Here is a 20,530-nt window from a genome sequence, read left to right on the forward strand (position 1 = left end):
CGCAGAATGAAGAGAAGAGTAGGAAATGAAGGGAGAGTTATGGAAGTGGAAGACAATGAGTATCAGAAACAACAGCAAAAGGCATGTTATGAGTTTGGTTGAGTGACATGAGCTCTTGTTTTGGATGAACTTTTTGTCCATGTCCATCAGATTGCCTAGTGAAGATGAGAAAGTTGAATGAACCAAGAGACTCTTCTGAGTTATAAAATAGAGCTGACCTCGAGATTGGGACTAGAACTTCAATTTATTTTTATTTTTATTTTTATAAGCATTACTTAATTAATTTTTGGGTCAATGGTATTAACACCATCAGAAGAGGCATGATTGATAGAATTTTTTAATGATAAGGGTTAGAATTTTGATGTTGCGACTGCAGTTTAAGCAAGATGTACCGATGTTTCAAACAATTACTTAAATTAAACACCAATAATTTACACCCATTAAACCATGGGAGGTCATATTTACACTCCATTTTTTGATACAATCTGCAGAATTTATTTTGTTATATTATGTTATATAGTCTAATTTTGTAGGTCTAAGCACCCAGCTTTTCGTTACAAAGGGTTAGCTTAACACTGCCATTTCAATTGAATTTTGTGGAGAATATCACTTAGTATTTTTCCTTTCTATTTTCTTTCTTAACAAACCTTCTAGTGGAGTATCGAATTAGTGTCTTAAATTTGAGATTGAAGAAAATTTAATTTAAAATTTATACTAAATTTTATTCAATCTCAGATATAAAGGGCTAAAGTGCCGCCAAAATCAAAATATGACATTTATGGTTCACGGAATCTAAAGGGAATTTAAAGTCGCACCAACTTAGACTCATAGGACAATTTTTTGGCACTCCCTCCAAAAACATTGTTACGTTAATATTAATTAACAAAAGCCACATGAACATGCAAATAAAAAAACCAGTAAAACAAATCATACATACATCACACACGTCCAAAAATTAATCAACCATTAATACATTGTATCGTATTACACTACTATTAATTTTATTATTGTTATTATTTTGAATATTAAACAGAATTGTTAAACTGAGTTTTAAAAGTGCTTACGTGGCAATGATATACTTTTATTTTTACGGGACATGAGAAACTCAATTTTCTTTTGACAATATAATCCTCCAAAGTTCAGCACTATTTCTCATTCACCAACCAATCAGTACTTCTATATTCCAATCCCCATCTATGACCCCGTACATCTCTATCTCCTTGTTATAGAACTATCCTCATATCTCTCTTTCCTATAATTATTTATGTTTCTCTCTCCCACGCTTATATAAAGCGGGAAAAAAAAAATATGAAAATCTACAAGCATCAGTCCAAGTATATTATAAATACGAAAATATGGTATATATAATAGCAAACATCATGTAGCATGCGGTGATGTTCTTTGTAAATTAATATAAACTTTAAACTGAACCGTGGTGTAATCCTATTTTAATAGAGAGATCATTTGTCTATCCGCGTGTAGTACGAAATTTAGTTGTTACCTCACTATTACTTAAATTTTAAATTGACTTTAATTTTTTTTTGAGTTTTTTTTTTTTATTTTTTAAAGAGTTCACTAAATTACTTAAAGTCACATAATCTTTCTTAGCAGGTGTCATTCTCACGCTCATAGTGCGTTCCCGTTTTCACGTTCCATGTGCGTTTTTGTTCAAATTCTTATTACTTATGATTTAATTCTGCCACTCTCACACTCTCACTTTAACTTTAAATGACTTAATAGATTACATCCTTTGTACTTTTTCTTTGCATTTTGAAAGTACATAGTATTAGGTCTTTTGTAAGAAAGGACAAGGAATTACTTGTCAAATTGATAATTGATGAGACTATTTGTAAATATAAGAAAGTTCAAGGCATTTGTCATTTTGAAGAAGATAAAATGAAAGATGGCTTGGAATGGCTTTGCTGTCTCTATAAATTGAACTTTCCCAGTCTATGTAGCCTTATTTTTCCTACCATTCAAAATAAAGAGGAGAAAGAGAAACACAATTTTAATGGCTTGATTGGCTTCTTGTCTCTATCAGTCAGAGAACTTTTTATTATTATTATTTTTATTTGGGGTGAGTTGACCATTTGTTCTCAATCCATTGGTGGTTGGTCTATTCCCATGAAATCAGTGTGAAAACAATAATAAAACTGAAATTGCTAGATCAGATAAGATTAGATATGATAAGATTAGATAAGATTAGATGTCTGCAAGGAAATAATAGTAAGAATGGCCAGAGATGGAGTGAAATTGCTAGGGCTTTGGGTAGACCTGTCAATGAATCGAATTCGGATCGAATCGATCAAATTTATATTTTATTTGTTAAGCAAACGGATTATAGGATTCGGATCACTAACGGGTTCTCGGACTCTCGGACTGAATGTCCCAATTCATATCATATTTAGCTCGGATTCGGATCGAATCGGATTCGAAATCGGATTAAATTAATATTTATTAACATATAAGGAGATTATTAATATGTGAACTAAGAGATTTATTAGCATGTGGATGAGAACACCATAATATTTTTATATAACATTATTATTATTATGGATTTTTGGGTTACCTTTAATACAATTCTAATAGGAGTATTGATATATATATGTGTAAAATTATATATATATATATATATATATATATTTATTTATTTATTTATTAATAATTTTACACATATATATATCAATACTCCTATTATAATTGTATTAAAGGTAACCCAAAAATCCATAATAATAATAATGTTATATAAAAATATTGTGGTGTTCTCATCCACATGCTAATAAATCTCTTAGTACACATACTAATAATCTCTTTATATATATAATTATTTATATATATAATTTCAATCAGATCGGATTGGATCAGTATAATCCATATCCGATTTGTTAAGTTAACGGATTATCGGATTCGGATCGTAACTGGGTTATCGGATTTTTTGTTCAATCCATATCCGACTAATCGGATCGAATTCGGATTGGATCCGAATCAGAATCCGCTCTATTGACAGGTCTAGTTTTGGGGAAGCCCTTATGCCCTTAGGGTTAAGTGGGCTTTAAAACTGAAAGGGGTTGAATATGAATATGTTGAAGAGGATATCCTGACCAACAAGAGTCCCTTGCTGTTGCAGTACAACCCTGTTTACAAAAAGGTCCCTGTCCTTATGCACCAAGGCCAACCCTTGGCAGAATCACTGGTGATCATTGAGTACATAGATGACTCATGGAAGGAAGAATATCCATTCTTCCTCATGACCCTTTTGAGAGAGCCAAGGCTCGTTTCTGGGCCAAATTTGCTCATGACAAGGTAAGGACTTTGTCTAATTACTTTTCTTTTTTGTTTTCTTCCATAACTAGTTCCAAATCGAGAGGAAGGTGTGAATTTTAAATAAGATTTTAGCTAGGTTTTTCTCCACTAGTTACATATCAGAACCTAGGATTTAGACGCGTGGAGTTGAGCTTAAGTTGATAGTACAACTTGTTCCGACCTAGGATAATAAGCTTATTGAGCTGGTCTTGACTTCCATCTCCAAGTTTAACGCAAACGTAGCTCCCTTCTTTTGGGGTGGTTTTGTCCGAGTTGAGCTCGAGTTGGTAGTAGTATTACACTACCACATGATTTCAAGATCATCAAACTTGTTAGTACCAAAAATTTTACACAAGTTTATCCAAAATAGGCAATTTATACATCAAAAAAGCATGTTAAATGTAAAATTGTTTCACTTTTTCTAATCCGATACTGTTTCATGGTGGTTCTATTCTCAGTGTGTGCCGGCAATCATGGCTACGTTCTCTAAGGTAGGAGGAGACGAGCAAGAGAAGGCTGCAAAAGAAGCAAGAGAGTTTCTGAAGACACGGGAGAGTGGGCTCGAGGGGAAGCGCTTCTTTGGAGGTGAAACAATAGGTTTTGTAGACATTGCTGCTGCGTGGATTGGGATCTGGGGTCGGATTGTTGAGCAGATTGTGGATGTAAAACTGATAGATGAAGAGACTATGCCTGCAGTCACCACCTGGTTCCAAGATGTCCTTGAAACTCCCATCTTGAAAGAATATGTGCCGCCTTGGGATAAACTGATGGCGCTAAACAAAAGCTTCCACGACATGTTGACTTCTGCATCAACATGACGCCTTACCCTTCGTCTATGAACTTGAATTTATCTAGTTTCTGTGCTGTTTGTTTACGCGTGGTTAGTGTTCTTCTGAATAAAATGGACCTCAGATGTTTCAGCATCAAAATACAGATGTAAAAGGTCTGCAAAAATTCTGTTGCTTATGTATTAGACTATTAGACATTGCAATAACCAATATATAACTGCAGTACAAAACAAAATTTCGTATTCCTAAAGAAAACCAAACAATCAAACAAAACCATGACGAATTCCTACACACACACAGCTATGTATAGCATGTCTAACCTGCAACAATCAAATTAGAAGTATATGAATGGCATTGATGGTTAAAGACATACTGGGATAAACAATAAAGAAACCCGGATGAAATAAAGTGTGCTCTGTATGTAATACTCCACATTACCTTTTTCCCTGCTTCCAGCCTTCGACTTCAAGAACAAGATGAGCAGAAGAAGAGTATAAGTCTCATCATCTGTATCAATTTCATGCTTCTGCATCATTTTAATTAAGGATGTTCAATTCCAAGCTATATCTTATGATTGTTGGACTTGCAAACTTGCAAGACCCAAAAGCCTAACAAACTTTACGATTCTCTTCATCGATACTTCCAAAAATATCAATCATCTTCTCTTTTCAGCGCAACAATCTGCTTCATTCCACAAGGTAGGCAATGCTACCAAAAAAAAGCACAACATGATCTGAAATTGGATGTGAAACAAGTAGGGCTGGTGGGCATCAGTGCTGGCTGGATTGGATGCTGGCCTCGGATTGTTGAGGAAATTCGGGGCATAGACCTGACAGAAGAAGAACATCCATTCACTCAACGTGCGGCTTCTATAACTTTCATGATACCTTGAAGCTCCCATTATCAACAAATTTGTGCCACCAAAAGACTAATTGCTAGTGTATAGTAAATACTTCCACAAGATTTTGATGGCTGCTTCAATTTGAAGTCTTAACCCCCATCTACAAATGTGCATTCTTTAGAGTGTCTGCATTTGGTTTATGTATCTGGACAGTATAATTTGAAAAAAAAAAAAAAAAAAAAAAAATGGGGTTCAGTTGTGGCATAATAGGTAAAAAGAATTATGAAAAAATTTGCAATTACGCTTTCTGTTAGAATATTTGTAATCACTAGTACCAACAAAACATCATATGGGATTATGACAAGGACGATGACGACGATGACTAGTACAAAAAATAGTTCAGACAAGACCTGTGTTTTTCTCAAAAATTAACAATCCAAATAGACCATCATGGCTTCCTACAAATAGTAAATGCAGCTTGTAATTACTAATTGCAGAAGATATGAACAACTTTCAGAAAAGAAACAAGAAAAACTTGCTGATTGCCTGTCATATATGCAATGAAGACAAGGATCCAACAGAAGTCCAGTTTTCATTGTGTGTCCCTTGTGCCCGTGTGTTTCATTTATATCCCTTCTTCCCATCAACTCGAATAAGATGGCAAACCAAAGTGCATGTGAAATGTTTTCAGTGTCCAGTTTTCATTGTGTGTCCCTTGTGCCCGTGTGTTTCATTTATATCCCTTCTTCCCATCAACTTGAATAAGATGGCAAACCAAAGTGCATGTGAAATGTTTTCAGTCAGACTCATATGAAGCCATCATGACTCACCCCATAGTACCGTTCTGGCTTACACCTTGAAGGCCTGAATAAGAGCAGAAGTCTCATCATCCATATTTATTTCGTCCTTCTGCATCATTTTAAGGATTTCCTGAATTGGTGCTTGAGTGCAGGCATACATTCTAAGCAATGATTTATAGACAGGCAAACTTGCAAGACCCAATCGCCTAATAAACTCGACATACCGCTTTGCATCTACAATATTTCCTTTCTTCTCAAAGTACTCTGCAATTGTCACTACAGTACTAGGTGAAGGCCTCCAGTCACAATGTTTTAACAAGGAAAATCCATTTTTCATGGCACTAATAGCTTTATCCATATCCTGGCTTTTTACCCACCCCTCCATGAGAATTTCCCACGTCTTATAATTCGGACGCCCACCTTTCTCCAATGTGCGGAGATGTAATGATTCAGCTTTCTCCATTAACCCGTTCCTCATGTATGCACCTAGAAGAACGTTGGAGACTCTTATGTCATACTTCCTACACTGGGACTCCCATTCCATGAAAACCCTCTCAGCTTCTTCAATATCGCCGAGCTTCACAAAACATGACAAGATACACATATAGTCGGCACAAGTGATTCTACCTTCTACTGCTTTACAAGCTTCCCAAAGCCGAAGAACTCCATCCCTATTTTTCAACGAGGCATAGTGTGTTATGAGAAAGAAGTAACCAAGGCGGTTGCAGTTAGATAGCTTCTTTTCCGCTTTTCTGAGGGCCAAAGTGGCCTTGTCACAAAGTCCTGATTTAAGGTAAATATTGGCCAAACTAGATAGAGAGCTCCATCCCACTTCAACATTCTTGTCGTTTAGCATCTCTTTGTAAACCATCTCTGCTGATGCAACCCCAGATAGCTCACCACATGCACTCATCCAAAGGTTGTAGGAGAGGACATTTCGGGGTATTTTGTTTTGCTTCATTTGTAGGATGACAGAAGCTACTTTCTCATACTGAGATGTGGCCATATAAAGCTTCATCATCTCATTAAATGGATGAGGGTTTACAATCAGCCCCAAGCCATTCATCTTCAACATGAGAGCCTCAGCTTTCTCAGTTGCTCTTTCTTTAACATACAAATGAAGAAGAGGGAGGCAGGCAGCTTTCTGTGAAGCACTGTTGGGTATAATTGCAAAATATTCTTCAGCCTCCTTTAAAGTATGCACTTTGGTAATTAATTCCAACCTGATAGCATGATCAGCTGCTGAAATCTGGAATCTTGCTTGATCCTCCATCCAAGTTAATATCTGTGCATAAATGGTATGACAGATTCAAATAAACACTCCAGATTATGTCCTAATATTCAATATTAAACTCCCAAGGGAAAGAAAAGGACAGATAAAAGGATCTCAGGAAAAAAAAGTTTTTTTAGTTCAGTGTTTCATTGGCCACAGCAATTAACAGGGAAATCTGTGTTTACATCAAAGAATCAAAACTATAACAATTTTACAATTACAAAACTATAAAAATAAATAAATAAAGAAAAAAGAAAAGGCATGGCTGTTAAGAGTCATATCAGGCAAAAAGACATGTCAAGAAGGTTTCCCTTGATAGTTTCCTATTTTTTTTAACATACAAAATTGAAGATTGAAAAGGTTAAAAATAACAATGGATAACACAGTCAGTTTAAATCTAATTTATTGACAAACAAGATCAAAGGGTGAACTTAAAACTGCCCCATCTAAACATCCGCATTTTGATGATACACATTTAAAAGACATGTTATTTCTTTACCAGCCTGTATTCTACCATAAATCATAGCTGCAATTAAAATAAATCCCAACTATGTACTATTATTTGAAATGCATCAGACAATTAAAAGAAAAAATTCCACTTACTTTATTCTTTTTGAATTTTTGGGCATTATCCTCTATGACTGCTTCCTTATGAATAATGCATAATTGTTGTTAAAGACATGTAGACTGCAAAATGACCCAGGCTTCTCAAGACTCAGTAGAAGCATCTCAACCTACCACAGCCTGCCCCTTCAATTAGGTGCACATAACACCTTCTGGCGGATGCAGTTCAATAGGACCCAAGCTCAAAAGAATTTGCCTTTATTTTTAGGGCAAATTTCTGTAAACCCCCAATACTTTCAAAACGTGATCATAAAACCCCAACCAGTTTTAAAAACCCCCAACAATATAATAACGTTATCATTTTACCCCAACTCTGTCAATTGAGCGTTAAAGGCATGTGAAATGACTAAATTACTCTTATTATATTTCCTTTTATTTAAAAAAACCAAAAAAATCATATTTTTGAAATTACAATATTATCCTTTAGATAGATAGATAGCTACACAAGGAGAGAGAAAACCCAAAACATATATAGAGAGAGAGGAGAGAGAGAGAAGGGGTTAGAACTGAAAATTGAGAAGATCAGAGCAAAAACACCGACCGAATGAGATTGACTATATCTAGAACCACGACCACGCCAAAAATCAAAATAAAATCACAAACCCAGTTAAGATTAGAAAGAGATAGCTATAGAAGGAGAGAGAAACCCAAATATATATATATATACATATAGAGAGAGAAAGTGAGAGAAAAGGGATTACAGGTGAAAATTAAGAAGATCAGAACAAAGAAGACATACCCAATAAGATTGACTCTGAGATTAGCCTTGAGCTGAAGGAAGAGGTCGTAGAGCTGACCCAGATCAGTAGCCTTGCCGTGGGAGTAGAGCAGAGTGAGGCGAGCATATGGGTTTCTCAGATAGAACGCAACGATCTTGTTGCCTCTCTTGGTGTTGAGCAACAGGACATCAAGGGAATTGTCGTCGGCGCTCGATAGCGGCACCGACAGCGCCGTGGAGACCGCCACGAGCTTGCCGTCGCCGCGCTTCTTCACCTCGTACGTCGGCGGCGACGGCGGGAAGAAGGTGAATTTCGTCGCCAGTTAAGAGACGAGACACCCCATTCACCACCCCGAGAAGGCCTCCGGAGACCCAACTCATGAATGCATGTGTATATCTATATATATATCTACAGACACAGACATAGCGCTTTTCACTAATCACCGTGTGTGTTTTAGAGAGAGAAACTTAGGTAACAGAGTAGGTGTTGAAATGGGGAATGAGCTTTTAACTTTAAGGGTTGAGAGAGAGAGAGAGTTGTAGAAGTTGGGAAGAGGTAAGTGTTTTTCTTTAGGGGTTTGGTCTCTGGTTCTCTAGCTTAATCTGTGAAAGGTCATCTTAGTCATGTTTATGTGTGTGTTTTTTTGTGTGTGCAGGTGGTGGTGTGGTGGTGTGTAGTGTGAGGGTGGCAAGTTAGAGAGAGAAAGAGAGGAGAGAGAGTACAGTGGGGAGAGGTGTGTGGACTGTGGAGTTTGGTCAGTGCCTAAAATTCAAATACTCATAATGGAATAGTTTCATTGACGCCATTTGAAGAGTGATGTGAAGTTTTTTCATTTATTATTTTTATTTTGGAAGGCGATATTGACAATTCAATTTGCACTTCCTGGTCTAACATTAATGCATCATATCCTTAATTATATATATATATATATATATATATATATAACGAACGAGTATATCTTGAATGGAAGGATTCAAGATATAAGCTTACTATTATAAGCTTGGGGTCTGGTCAGAGACGGAGAGGAGGACAAGGTTACTATTACAAGCTTGGGGGTATTTTTGGTATAACATATTTAAATTCATATCACTTGTTTGGCACATGTGACAGCAGGGATATTTTCGTCACAAAAGTCAATTTGTCAAAGCAATTGTTAACCACGCGCTGAGTTAATGGACCCAATTGACAGAGTTGGGGTAAAATGATAATGTTATTATATTGTTGGGGGTTTTTAAAACTGGTTGGGGTTTTATGATCATTTTTTGAAAGTATTGGGGGTTTACAGAAATTTGCCCTTATTTTTAATCACTGAATCATATTGTTTTCTCCATATTTTCCGCTAATGGTCATTGTTGACATGCTATGTATCATGCAAGATTATTGAATGTGGATCATATTGTTTAATCTTATTAAATATTTTGAAAGAATTCACGAGGTTATGGTTACCAATTAAATTAAATGGATATAATTCTCTCAATATTTATGATAGTATAATATATTTTTATAATTTACATGATTGTAGCTCTTTATTGCACCACATTTGTAATAGTATTCGTTTAGTTGATGTACAAGCACATTCAGAGGATATATTTGATTTACCTAATCGTCTTTGTCAATATTCCAAAAAAATCCAGTTTTTAAAAAATTTTGACTAGCTTTATGTTGCATATTTATTTGAATTACTTTAATTGTACATTGATTTAATTGAATTCATTTTCATATCGTTAGGATATGTGTATATTTATCTAATCCACTGAATAAATATACTGATAAATCATAAATTCCTTAATTTTGAACTTTGACATGTTTGTGTTGTATCTTTTATTTTTATTTTTCTATTAAAACTATATTTTCTATGAATAATTGATATCACACATGCGTTTTACTTCAAACAAGCACACGCTTTTTTAATAACTACAACAATCAAGCCTTTTTTTTTTTTTTTTTTTTCCAACTACTTTGGGGTAAGCTACATGAATCCAATGAACTATGAAATAACTAATCGAATAAATAAAAAATAACTGCCATATATACTTTCTGCTAAACAATTTTTCAGTCTCTGATTAGATGTTGTAAATTAATTAATTTTCTTTCTTCATGGTTTATAGAAGTAAAATTCTCTTAATAATTTTAAGATTTTACACCATCATTCCATAATTCTACAATTAATCAAAACATAACGATGCATACAATTGTAGTAACTTTATTCCATATGTTTATTGCATTAAAATTCTATTAAATCTTGAAGATTTTATAGCATCATTTTGTAATCCTGAATTAGCCAACACATAAAATGCAAACAAGTCTATCCAAAGATTCACATCTCAGTGTCTAAACCCTAAAGAGTGTCATTCATTGTTTTTTTTTTTTTTTTTTTCCCCATTTCTCAAGAGCATTCACATGAAAATGTATTGTAAGAAAAAAAAAACTCGGAAATCGATAAAATCAAACCTCAAGAGCATGCTTGTATCGGCGAAAGTTCATAAGTTGTTTGCATATGCGTCGAAGCTCGGAAACCGAAACTCTGCGGCCTTCATCGACCCAATTTTGGAGCACAGTCGTCGCGCTTCGTCTGGGGAATATGAGCCTGAATATCCTGCTCTTGAGCTCATCGTTCTGGTCCTTTCTCGACAGCGAAGATTCACCGGCGGTGGTATCGATTGACAAGGAGTTAGATGAGATAAACCTCCACGAGCAAGCAATGTAGGAAGGATTGATGCTGCTTTTTCACCATAACAGATGAGAAATTCCGGTGAATATACGTGTCTGTGTATGTGTATATATATGTAGAGAGAGAGAGTATTACCTTCTGAGATTGGAATAGAGCGAGTGGAGACCCATTTGGGCTTATTGGAAGGTTTTCTCCAACACTGTTACTCTGTACTTGAAGGAAAATTGGGAGTTGTTTGGGAGTTGTTTGTATTTATTTACCTAGTTTTTAATTGACACTTATTTATTCATTTATTTTTGTTATTAAAAATAAAAACAAAAAAATTTGGTGCACTGGGCTAAATGAATTAAATGTTTAACGAATTAAGTGCGATTATTAACGTGTTTTGAATATTACTTTAAAAATAAATATTACTTAAAATGAAACAAAATCTTAAACAATAATGACTTTACTTATCATTATATTAAATGCTAAACACTTAAAATTTAATCATTTTATAATTAAGTATTTAATGCAGTTATTAAACTATTAGTAAAGTTTATTCGATTAAATGAATTTTATGACATATATATATATATATATATATATATATATATATATAATAAGTTGTTTGGTTAACGTTTTGTTGTCTTATAGAGTATTTTGATTAATAATTGAAAATATGTTTGATAACGTTTATTTGTTACAAAAGTAAAAATATAAAAAATATTTGTAAGTTTAAAAAATATAATGATTAGTTTAAAAATCTCATTAAAGAGTTTTAAAATAATAAAAAAAAATTAATTGTTTATGGTTAGAGTACAAGAAAAACTTAATTGAACAGGTTTTACTTATGTGGCATAATGTAATCGGTTGATAGGACAAATAATAAAGAATAAAGTGTAAGAAAGTTTTTCTCCTGTAATACATGTTATTACAGTGCTAAAACATATGTAAAAAAAATATTAAATTAGTGTTTTAATACTATTCACAAAACCTTTTGACAATATATAAAATAACACTTTTTTTTACCAAACACAGACAACCATACCCATACCAATACCAATACCAATACCAATACAGGCGCTAAGATTCTCAAGAGAGGTAAGTAAACCAGTAAGACTTCATTTATCAACGAAATAGAAACATTACCAAATATGTTATCAGACTTATTTCTATTTTCTAGTGATTTGGAAACAAGAAACATGAAATAGAAACATTACCAAATTTTCTTATCTTAGCAGGGTAATATATATATATATATATATATATATATTTTACCTTCATTTCTTTTTCTTTTTCTCCGGTCCATCAGTTGCTTTAATTTTTAAATATATATATATATATATATATATATATATTTAATTATTATTTGCAAGAAAGTAAGAAACGGACACACACCACCATTTACACCCTCAATTTGTTCAGTTGGAGACTCACCATTTACTAAAAGGTAAAACAGATATTACTAGACTATAAGGTCAAATTAATGATACTCCGTATTCTTTTTTACCATAATAAAAAAAGAACAATATTTAGATCCTCACTCAATATCTCTTATGTGATCCAATAAAAATAAAACACCTCATCTTTTGTTAAAAAATGTCAAAAAAATAAAGAAAGAGAAAATAAACTGGATCCTACCCGAATGAGACCGGGTAAAAAGAGTTGAGGTTTTTTTCTTTTTATTTTATTTCTAGGGTTCAACGTCTGGTTCTCTTTCCGGCACTATAAATGAGTCCTTTCTCTCCACCATCTTCTTCCTCTCAAGTTTCTAGTCCTGCGCATCATTATTCAATTGTCAAGAATATTTGAAAGATGTATGATTTTTTTATTTTTTTTATTATTATTATTTTTGTTTACATAATCTTAGGAGAAATTAGGTTTTTGAATTTTGTGTTAATATGTATGTGAATCTTTAAATTTAACACATAATCGTTCATGGAGTTTTTGAGTTTTGTGTTAATATATATGTGAATTCTTAAATTTAACATAATCATTCCTTTTTTAGAAAAAGAATCTTAAATGTATAAACAAAAAAAAATATATCATACCTCCTTCAAATATTTTTGCCAATTGAATGATGACGTCTAGGATTAGAAACTTGAGAGGAAGAAGATGGTAGAGAGCGAAGGTTGAAGGCGGGTGCCGAAAAGAGCCCGAATCTCATTCCAATTTATTTTCTCTTTATTTATTTTTCTGACCTATTTAACAAAAGATAACATGTTTTATTTTTATTAGACCACATAAGAGGTGAATCCTCTAAGTTTCTCTCATAAATACACTCACGCTTTTTTGTCCACCGGAACCCTTCCCTCCTCTTTGTGGGGAAGGAGAAATTATTAGATGGTCCTGATTTATTTGACATTTGGTGGACTAATTTAATGAAAACTTTGTAATTTATTAATATAATTTTGTGCGGCTATTTTCTCAATCCTAACGTTTGTATTTAACTAATCCACTAAGTGTTAATGGTCCAAAACTATCTAATAATTTTACCGGGTTTTCGATCAAATTAATGATAGAAATATCTACAGAAACTACTAGAAAAAATTTTAAAATCTAACTTTTGCAGTTTATCAAACGACACTCAAAAGGTTTTTTTTTTTTTTTTTTTCTTTAACTTTGTTTAACAGTTAATACCCACGGAATTCAAACCTAAAATCTCATGTTTCTCGGTGAGACGCGGCAACAGCGACCCTATGTGCAGAGGTGGAGTACCATCTCTCTATCTCTCAATATGTATTTTCCAAAATCTGTTTATTTATTTTCCAATCCTCTTGAATTCCAATTTATTATTATTAGTGTTCATATCAAATTTTTTTTTTTCCCGTTGGACATGAATGTGATGAAGTTCATTCCTGAATTGTAGGTTCATCTTGCTCCGTCTGTTGCTTAACAAAATCATGGGGTTATCATCCTTAGTAGGAATTTTTCTGATTTGGGTTCTAACTATACTGAATTTCTGCAAAAGAGAAGAGTTTTATTACTAGGAGGTGTTAATGGTAATACCCAATTATTCTTGCTTTTTAGTTTTCACCAAAGGTTTAGCACTGAATAATTGGTCTTCTCTTTGGTGAATTTAGTTTTTGGTGTGTTCATGCCTATTATTAATATTATTTATTTATTATTACTATTATTTTTTGAAATGGGAACCTTCCAAGCATGTGCACTGCAAGGTAAAGCCCAGATACGCGCAATCACTCGCAAACCACACACACACACGTCACCCAGGTGTTTTTTGCCCTAACTTATGAGAGTCAAATTCAAGACGTCTATAAGACTTGCCCCTTAACCATTGGGCCACCCGTGGTTATGTTCATGCCTATTAATTGTTGTATGTAACGTTCATGCCCCTTGAATGGAACTCGGTTGGGGTGCCAAGCTACTGATTTATCAACTTCAGCATTAAGTTGAACATACAAGAATTAATATATAGGTTATTTCTATGATTGTAACTAGCTCTTATGGTGGGCTATGGTGGTGAATCGATTTACTGCCATTTCCTCATATGCTTCTTTTATTGTTTGGCTTAGAGTAATTTCAACTTGGTTTTTTTTTTTTTTAAACTTTTTTTTAGTGGTATGTGCTTAACACTAATTTTACATCTGAATTAGGAGTGATATTGGGGTGCTTTACTTCTCTTCTTTTGTTGTAAAAACTGTCTTGTAATTAGGAATATCTATAGCTTGATCCTCTTGCACACCATGACTAGTGGAGACTTGTCATCTATAAAGTATACAAAAAGATTTGTTCCCCCCTAAATGGTGAAGTATATACAAAGATTCCTCATATTGTGATTGCAACTTGTTTCGATTTGACGCTTTGATTATATATCCTAATTATGTTGTGTCCACATAGTGGTATCATACACTGTGCATGGTTAGGGGATTTGAAGTGACTAAAGGTTTTTGCGGAGTGAAAATGGCACAGTTGACGCGATTGAACCCTAGTTGATGATGATTTGTGTTTATTGGTAGTGCATTGGAGACACTGATATGCTTTTTGAGTTTTCAGAGAAAAGGAAACCTTTTGAAATGCCATTTCAAATAACTTCTTATCCGGTGGTTTTATACTATCTTCTTCATCATCAATTGGGGATCATACTCTTTGCATGGTTGGGAAATTTGAAGGGATTGAAGGTTTTTCCGGAGTGAAAATGGCAGAGTTGACTCGAATGAACCCCCAATTGATGATGATTTGTGTTTACTGGTAGTGCATTGGAGACACTGATATCCTTTTCGGAGAACACAAAACCTTTTGAAATGCCATTTCAAATAACCTCTTGTCCATTGGTTTTTATATCGTCTTCGTCATCATCCTTTTCTACTTGAGATGTAATGTTGATTTCTACTTTTTCAAGGAAGCAAGCTCTATTGGTGATTTGGCTTTGCTCATGGAGGTTAAAGTTGATGGCTTAGTAGTTAATGTACTGGTAAAGATTAAAACAAGGGAAAGAAATAATAAATACACTGCATAGAACATTAGCTTACACTCATATGATAAACGTTTTTCTTAGGAAAAAAATATTATAGTGATTTTGTTTCGTCTTTGCTTTTGTAAATTTGTTCTGCTCCAACTTGTCATGAGCTGAGGACATGTATTTACACATGTATATATACATATATATTAAATAATAATTATGCAGTCCCAGTTTGAGATCAAATAGGAAACAACAGTTTTCTGAAGTGTGGAAAGAGAGAGCACTCCCTTTTCATCTTGAAAATTTCATGTTAGAAAATAACAGATATATAAGAGCCTTGTCACCGGATTGCAATGGCAAAAATAATTCTAGATGGAGACCGAACAACAATGATTTGTATGTGTTGAGACCAAATCTAAGGCTTTCCATTTGACAGCAATATATATTGATTTTTACAAGGTTATGCTAAGAATAATAACATTGATGCTTATATTCAGCAATAATCATATTTATGGAGTTCCAATTTGAGGCACCTCCGTTTGCTGAGATTGAGTTCGACTCTTTTTCTTACTATGCTTTATCTCGCCGTAGAAGTAAGAAACAAATCCCCAAAGAGAGAGGACAAGAGCGACCCCTTTTTCTGCTTGGAACTTTTCGTGGTAGAATATAACAGCTAAGATCTCGGTGGCTGGGAGTAGAACAGCAATTAAAACTCCAGACAGCAAAGATGAAGCGCAGAAGATGACTCCTATTACTCCCAAGAAGAAACCCTGCCAAATTATGGCACTGAATACCAGTATCACATAATACCTTGTTTCACCGAGTTCATACTCTCTTGCTTCCCTTGGAATTGCCTACAAAATACAAATACAGCCATACAGGTGAGTTAACAGTCTCAATTTGTTGAATGCTTCATCTTTCTTACAAGTTAATTCTTGTATGTAATATTCAATAAAACTTGTGAAAACCTTGTTTTGATGTATTGTTATTTTGTTCTTTGTTTGCACTTTGTTTGTTGAGTAGTTTCAAAGAACTTTTGAGTCCCACTTTGTTGCATCAAAGGGCAGGCGTTCTCTTGGACCAACAGTTTGGCGCAAGTCATCGGTTAGTAAATCATTATTCTTGGTTATGTTTTGGCTTGTATTCGGTGCGAAATCACTGTCACAGATTCAACCCACCCACCCTTCCCACTTTGTTGCATCAAAGGGCAGGCGTTCTCTTGGACCAACAGTTTGGCGCAAGTCATCGGTTAGTAAATCATTATTCTTGGTTATGTTTTGGCTTGTATTCGGTGCGAAATCACTGTCACAGATTCAACCCACCCACCCTGGGGATTGTGTAAAGTCACTTTTCGAAAGAAGTGGATACAATTTCTCCATTTTCTTGTACCTACTATTAATACCACTCCTTACCCTCCCCTTGTTATTGGGTTCTCTGAAGTTGCTTTTAGAAAGAAGTGGTCTGACATGCTCCATTTTCTTGTATTGTACTACTAGCTAGGATTTTGTCTATTTTAGCTTTTGAATCCCCAAATGTCCTAAAGTCGCTTCTCGTTGATTCCCAACCCCAACCCCAACCCAAAATAAATAAATATATATAAAAATAAATAATCTCTTTAGGCCAGCTCGAGTAGGGATGGCAACAGAACGGGTTTGCCTAAACCCGTGCCCGCCCCATTTATTTATTGACAACTCCATACCCACCCCGTACCCGTAACGGGTTGAATTTTCATTATCCATCCCCGCCCCGTTGGGAAATGATTATACCCGTGCTTGCCCCGTCCCGCCTTGTTTAGGATTTTATTTATTTATTTTTATTATTTTGGATTTTGGAATGTTAAGCAATTTATAAATGTGTAACAGTTTCATAGGTTTCAACCACAGCTTGAAACAGCAGGCAAAGGGCACAAAAAGAAAATTAAAAATGCAAGGAAGTCGGTCCATGCCAATAGGGGGTTAGTGTTGAGGTTAATCCAAGTTATAAGACACATATATACACATAAAAAAATATATATAATTTAAAAAAAGAAAAAATATATAAGGCAGGGCGGGGCGGGTGTTCATCAAAATACATCCCTGCCCCGTGACCTTTGGCGGGTTTCAATTTTGTACCCATATCCGCCCCTATGGTATAAAAAGGGTTCCCATACCCGTGATTAACGGGGCGGGATGGGTGGTACAAATTGCCATCCCTAAGCTTGAGTATTTGGAACATGTATATACCATACTTATTTATCATAGTACTATTGTAAAGACCTTTTTTTTGGTAGCTATTGGAGCCTGTGATTGTGTGAGGCATTGAAGTATGTGTTAATTAATAAGCACACCTACATAAATTGCATTGGCATGGAAACACAAGTAGAAAGACCTTGGGTTCATCAGTTAGAATATAAACAGGCAGGCATATATGGGAGAGAAAACGGTAAAATATGCATCTGTGTATGTGTGTGTGTGTCTATATATGATTACAACACCGATGGCAGTTGCCAAAACCATAGGCCGAGATTCCCAACTCTATGCAACCAAGGGCTGAGATACACTCAGGCTCATGGTTTCGGCAACTCCCAGTCAGTTGGAGTAGCATGGTTCTTTTCCCAGAGAGAGATTGCATATTTACCTTGAAGTCATTGTTAATAAGCATGCCTACTGTGCAGAAAGCAGTAGCAAAGAAACACATGACCATCTGAATCTCCATCACCAGTGTGTAGGTAATTGCCTGCTTTGCCTTGTTGTATGTCAACTCCACCAGCGGTAGAATGAATCCGTAGAGCGCTGCAGCTAAAAGTGTCATGAAAAACCCTAGATAATACTGCTTATCGGACTCACCCTCTGGACGGTCACTGCTTGTGTGGAGGGCCAAAACTGCAGCTCCAACACTCAGCAAGACGATTGCGTTTATCGAATATGCAGTGAACTTCTGCTTAACAAGAAGGAAGGCAAAGCCTGCTGTGAAGGCCAGATGGCTAGCAATGATTAGAGTCAATGTTGAAAGAGGCAGGCGCTTCACACCATAGGCGTAGAAGTAGTCGTCAGCGCCAGTGAGGATGCCGATGACGGCAGAAGCGAAGAACAGGCGAGGTTTCATGAAGAAGAGCTTGGCGGTGGAGCCTTCCTTGGCATGGCGCTGCATGTAGGTGATGATGAGGGGGATGAAGATGACTGGCCAACCGCCGGTCTCTAGCCAGCTCGACAGCCATAGTCTTTTACCGCCTTTGATGAAGTATAGGCGCATGATCAACGGACCGCCACAGTTGCCGATGGAGAGCAGGATGCAGTTCAGCACCAGGAGGGCCTTCTTCATGCTGGGGCTAGCATGAGCCTCCATATTGACTGGTTAGCTCTCTCTCTCTCAATTTCAGATAAGAGAGCAAGTAGAAGTAGGAAAGATAAGATGGCCAACCAAAAAAACTAACACTATTTAAGATAGATGTAACATTTGTGTGTATCTTTTTATACCTTTCAAAGCACGTGTTGCAGTCTAGTGATATCTTCTCTACCTTTTCAAAGTGAAATGTTTAGGGTTCAAGTGGGAACATACGCGGACACAGGCATAGAAAGTGTTGCTACAAGCGCATGATACAAGTGAGTGTGGTAAATATGTCAGTTTCAAGACACACTAGACCATGTACCAAAGTTGTGTGATCTTTTACCAGCTGGGAGTGTACGAAACCTATCATTCCAAGCCCACGACATTGTAGACCAAACAGTCTCTCTACACATCCCAACAACAGATCTAGAAATGTGGTTGCCATTGGTGTCTTAATGCATAGTTGTGTGAAGTGAAGGCATATATATGGTGGGTATACACAAAATTTGATGGACCATAGTTGCCAATTTTGACCTTAATTAATGGACACAACCAAAGTCTACGTATGTTTTTGTATACTTTTGCTCCTCTTGGGTCCAAATTGTCACATCTTCTTGTCATCTTTATTGACCCGAATGTTACAGCCATCTCTAATTTATTGCCATTGCATAGATTGGATAAACATATGTATAATCATTCGCATGTATTTTTATTTCATTTGCATCATTGACTGCAATGGAGATCAGATCATTTTCTCGGAAATTTTTTCTTTCCAGTAACTTTGGGCTACCATTATAATGAAAAATTTCTGGCTTTTTCATTGCTATATGGTTGTCCTAGGTCTAAGTAGCTAGTCATTGATGTTGACGACAATCCAAAACATGTGCATTGAATATAATGAATCACTAATTTCAACGTACAAGTCCTGTTGCAGAACTTTATTTGTTGAATATGATGAACTGAATGTCAACTTTATTGTGGAATTCTAGTTGTTGTGTCGGATAATATTAGCAGCATATCATTGGTTAAGATTATTAATTATAGTAGTAATTACTACATTGTATTGTTTTATGAGTTGCAATCAAAGCAAGGCCTAAAATACTATTTCAGTTTTCTGAGAGGCACAAGGCACAAGGCACAAGGCACGGTTGCAATCGAGGCGAGCTGTGTTAAGAATTTATTAGTTGTTTGTACATACCTCATTTTAATTCGCCCCTGATATTCTCAATGAATTATATTGCTTGATGTTTGATAATGCATTTTGAAAAGGGTGATGATATTCATACTCTATTTTTCTAAGTTTAAACTCCTATCTTAAAAGAATTGATATTTTTAACCCTAACTTTACAAGTAAATTATTAAATTTTTTTGAATTACACAACTATCTGTTCAGTTATGAAATGATCTTGTTGTCTCCCCATAACTCTCCCTCCAACTTTAAAGTTTTCAGTCTCTTTTGACATGACCCAAAAAAAGACCAAGGTATATATTAGCGGGTGTGTGAGGGTTAGAGTCTCTAAAGGATAGTGAGGGTTCGAGTCTTTAGAGGAGTAAAGTTGGTGTGTGTAAGTTTTTAGTAAAAAAAAAAAAGTTGAAATTTATAATATAAAGGGGAGTTATAATATTAAAAAATAAGAAATGACTCATTAATGAGTTTAGGGATTATACAAAAAGGGAGTGCAAATATCACCTCTTTGAATATTACATATTTATAAAAACGTAATAGACGGTTCATTGTTTATTACTTTGACCTTTCTTGAACCAGCTTGAAAGTGAGTTAGTACTGTCATTATATTATAGTAA

General features: G+C 35.0%; 2 protein-coding genes and 1 pseudogene across 6 annotated transcripts; 1 reads left to right on the plus strand and 2 right to left on the minus strand.

Moving 5' to 3' along the window:
• The first annotated feature begins 6 nt into the window (after positions 1-6).
• On the plus strand, positions 7-4,297 carry LOC132272715 (glutathione transferase GST 23-like; annotated as a pseudogene).
• On the minus strand, positions 4,125-11,251 carry LOC132274126 (pentatricopeptide repeat-containing protein At5g27460). Of its 5 annotated transcripts, none has more exons than XR_009470345.1 (5): positions 11,155-11,251; positions 10,800-11,067; positions 5,763-7,017; positions 4,530-5,137; positions 4,125-4,259 (listed from the first exon to the last, which is right to left on the minus strand). XR_009470345.1 is itself a non-coding variant. In XM_059775297.1 (4 exons), the coding sequence occupies exons 1-3, from the start codon at positions 11,187-11,189 to the stop codon at positions 5,782-5,784; spliced, it is 1,539 nt and encodes a 512-aa protein (XP_059631280.1). In that variant the 5' UTR covers positions 11,190-11,251; the 3' UTR covers positions 4,267-5,137; positions 5,763-5,781. The 5 variants fall into 5 exon arrangements, 2 of the variants coding, with proteins under 2 accessions (XP_059631280.1, XP_059631281.1); XR_009470346.1 differs by having other exon boundaries at positions 4,176-4,248; XR_009470344.1 differs by lacking the exon at positions 4,125-4,259 and adding an exon at positions 4,267-4,411.
• A 4,473-nt stretch (positions 11,252-15,724) lies between these two features.
• Positions 15,725-19,097, minus strand: LOC132274128 (purine permease 3-like). The gene is made up of 2 exons (XM_059775301.1): positions 18,038-19,097; positions 15,725-16,275 (listed from the first exon to the last, which is right to left on the minus strand). The coding sequence occupies exons 1-2, from the start codon at positions 18,743-18,745 to the stop codon at positions 15,931-15,933; spliced, it is 1,053 nt and encodes a 350-aa protein (XP_059631284.1). The 5' UTR covers positions 18,746-19,097; the 3' UTR covers positions 15,725-15,930.
• Positions 19,098-20,530: the final 1,433 nt, after the last annotated feature.

Source organism: Cornus florida, unplaced genomic scaffold (assembly GCF_030987335.1).
Source record: "Cornus florida cultivar Cherokee Brave unplaced genomic scaffold, ASM3098733v1 CherokeeBrave_3.0.0_Hap2_Chr09, whole genome shotgun sequence".
NCBI classification, from domain to species: Eukaryota; Viridiplantae; Streptophyta; class Magnoliopsida; order Cornales; family Cornaceae; genus Cornus; species Cornus florida.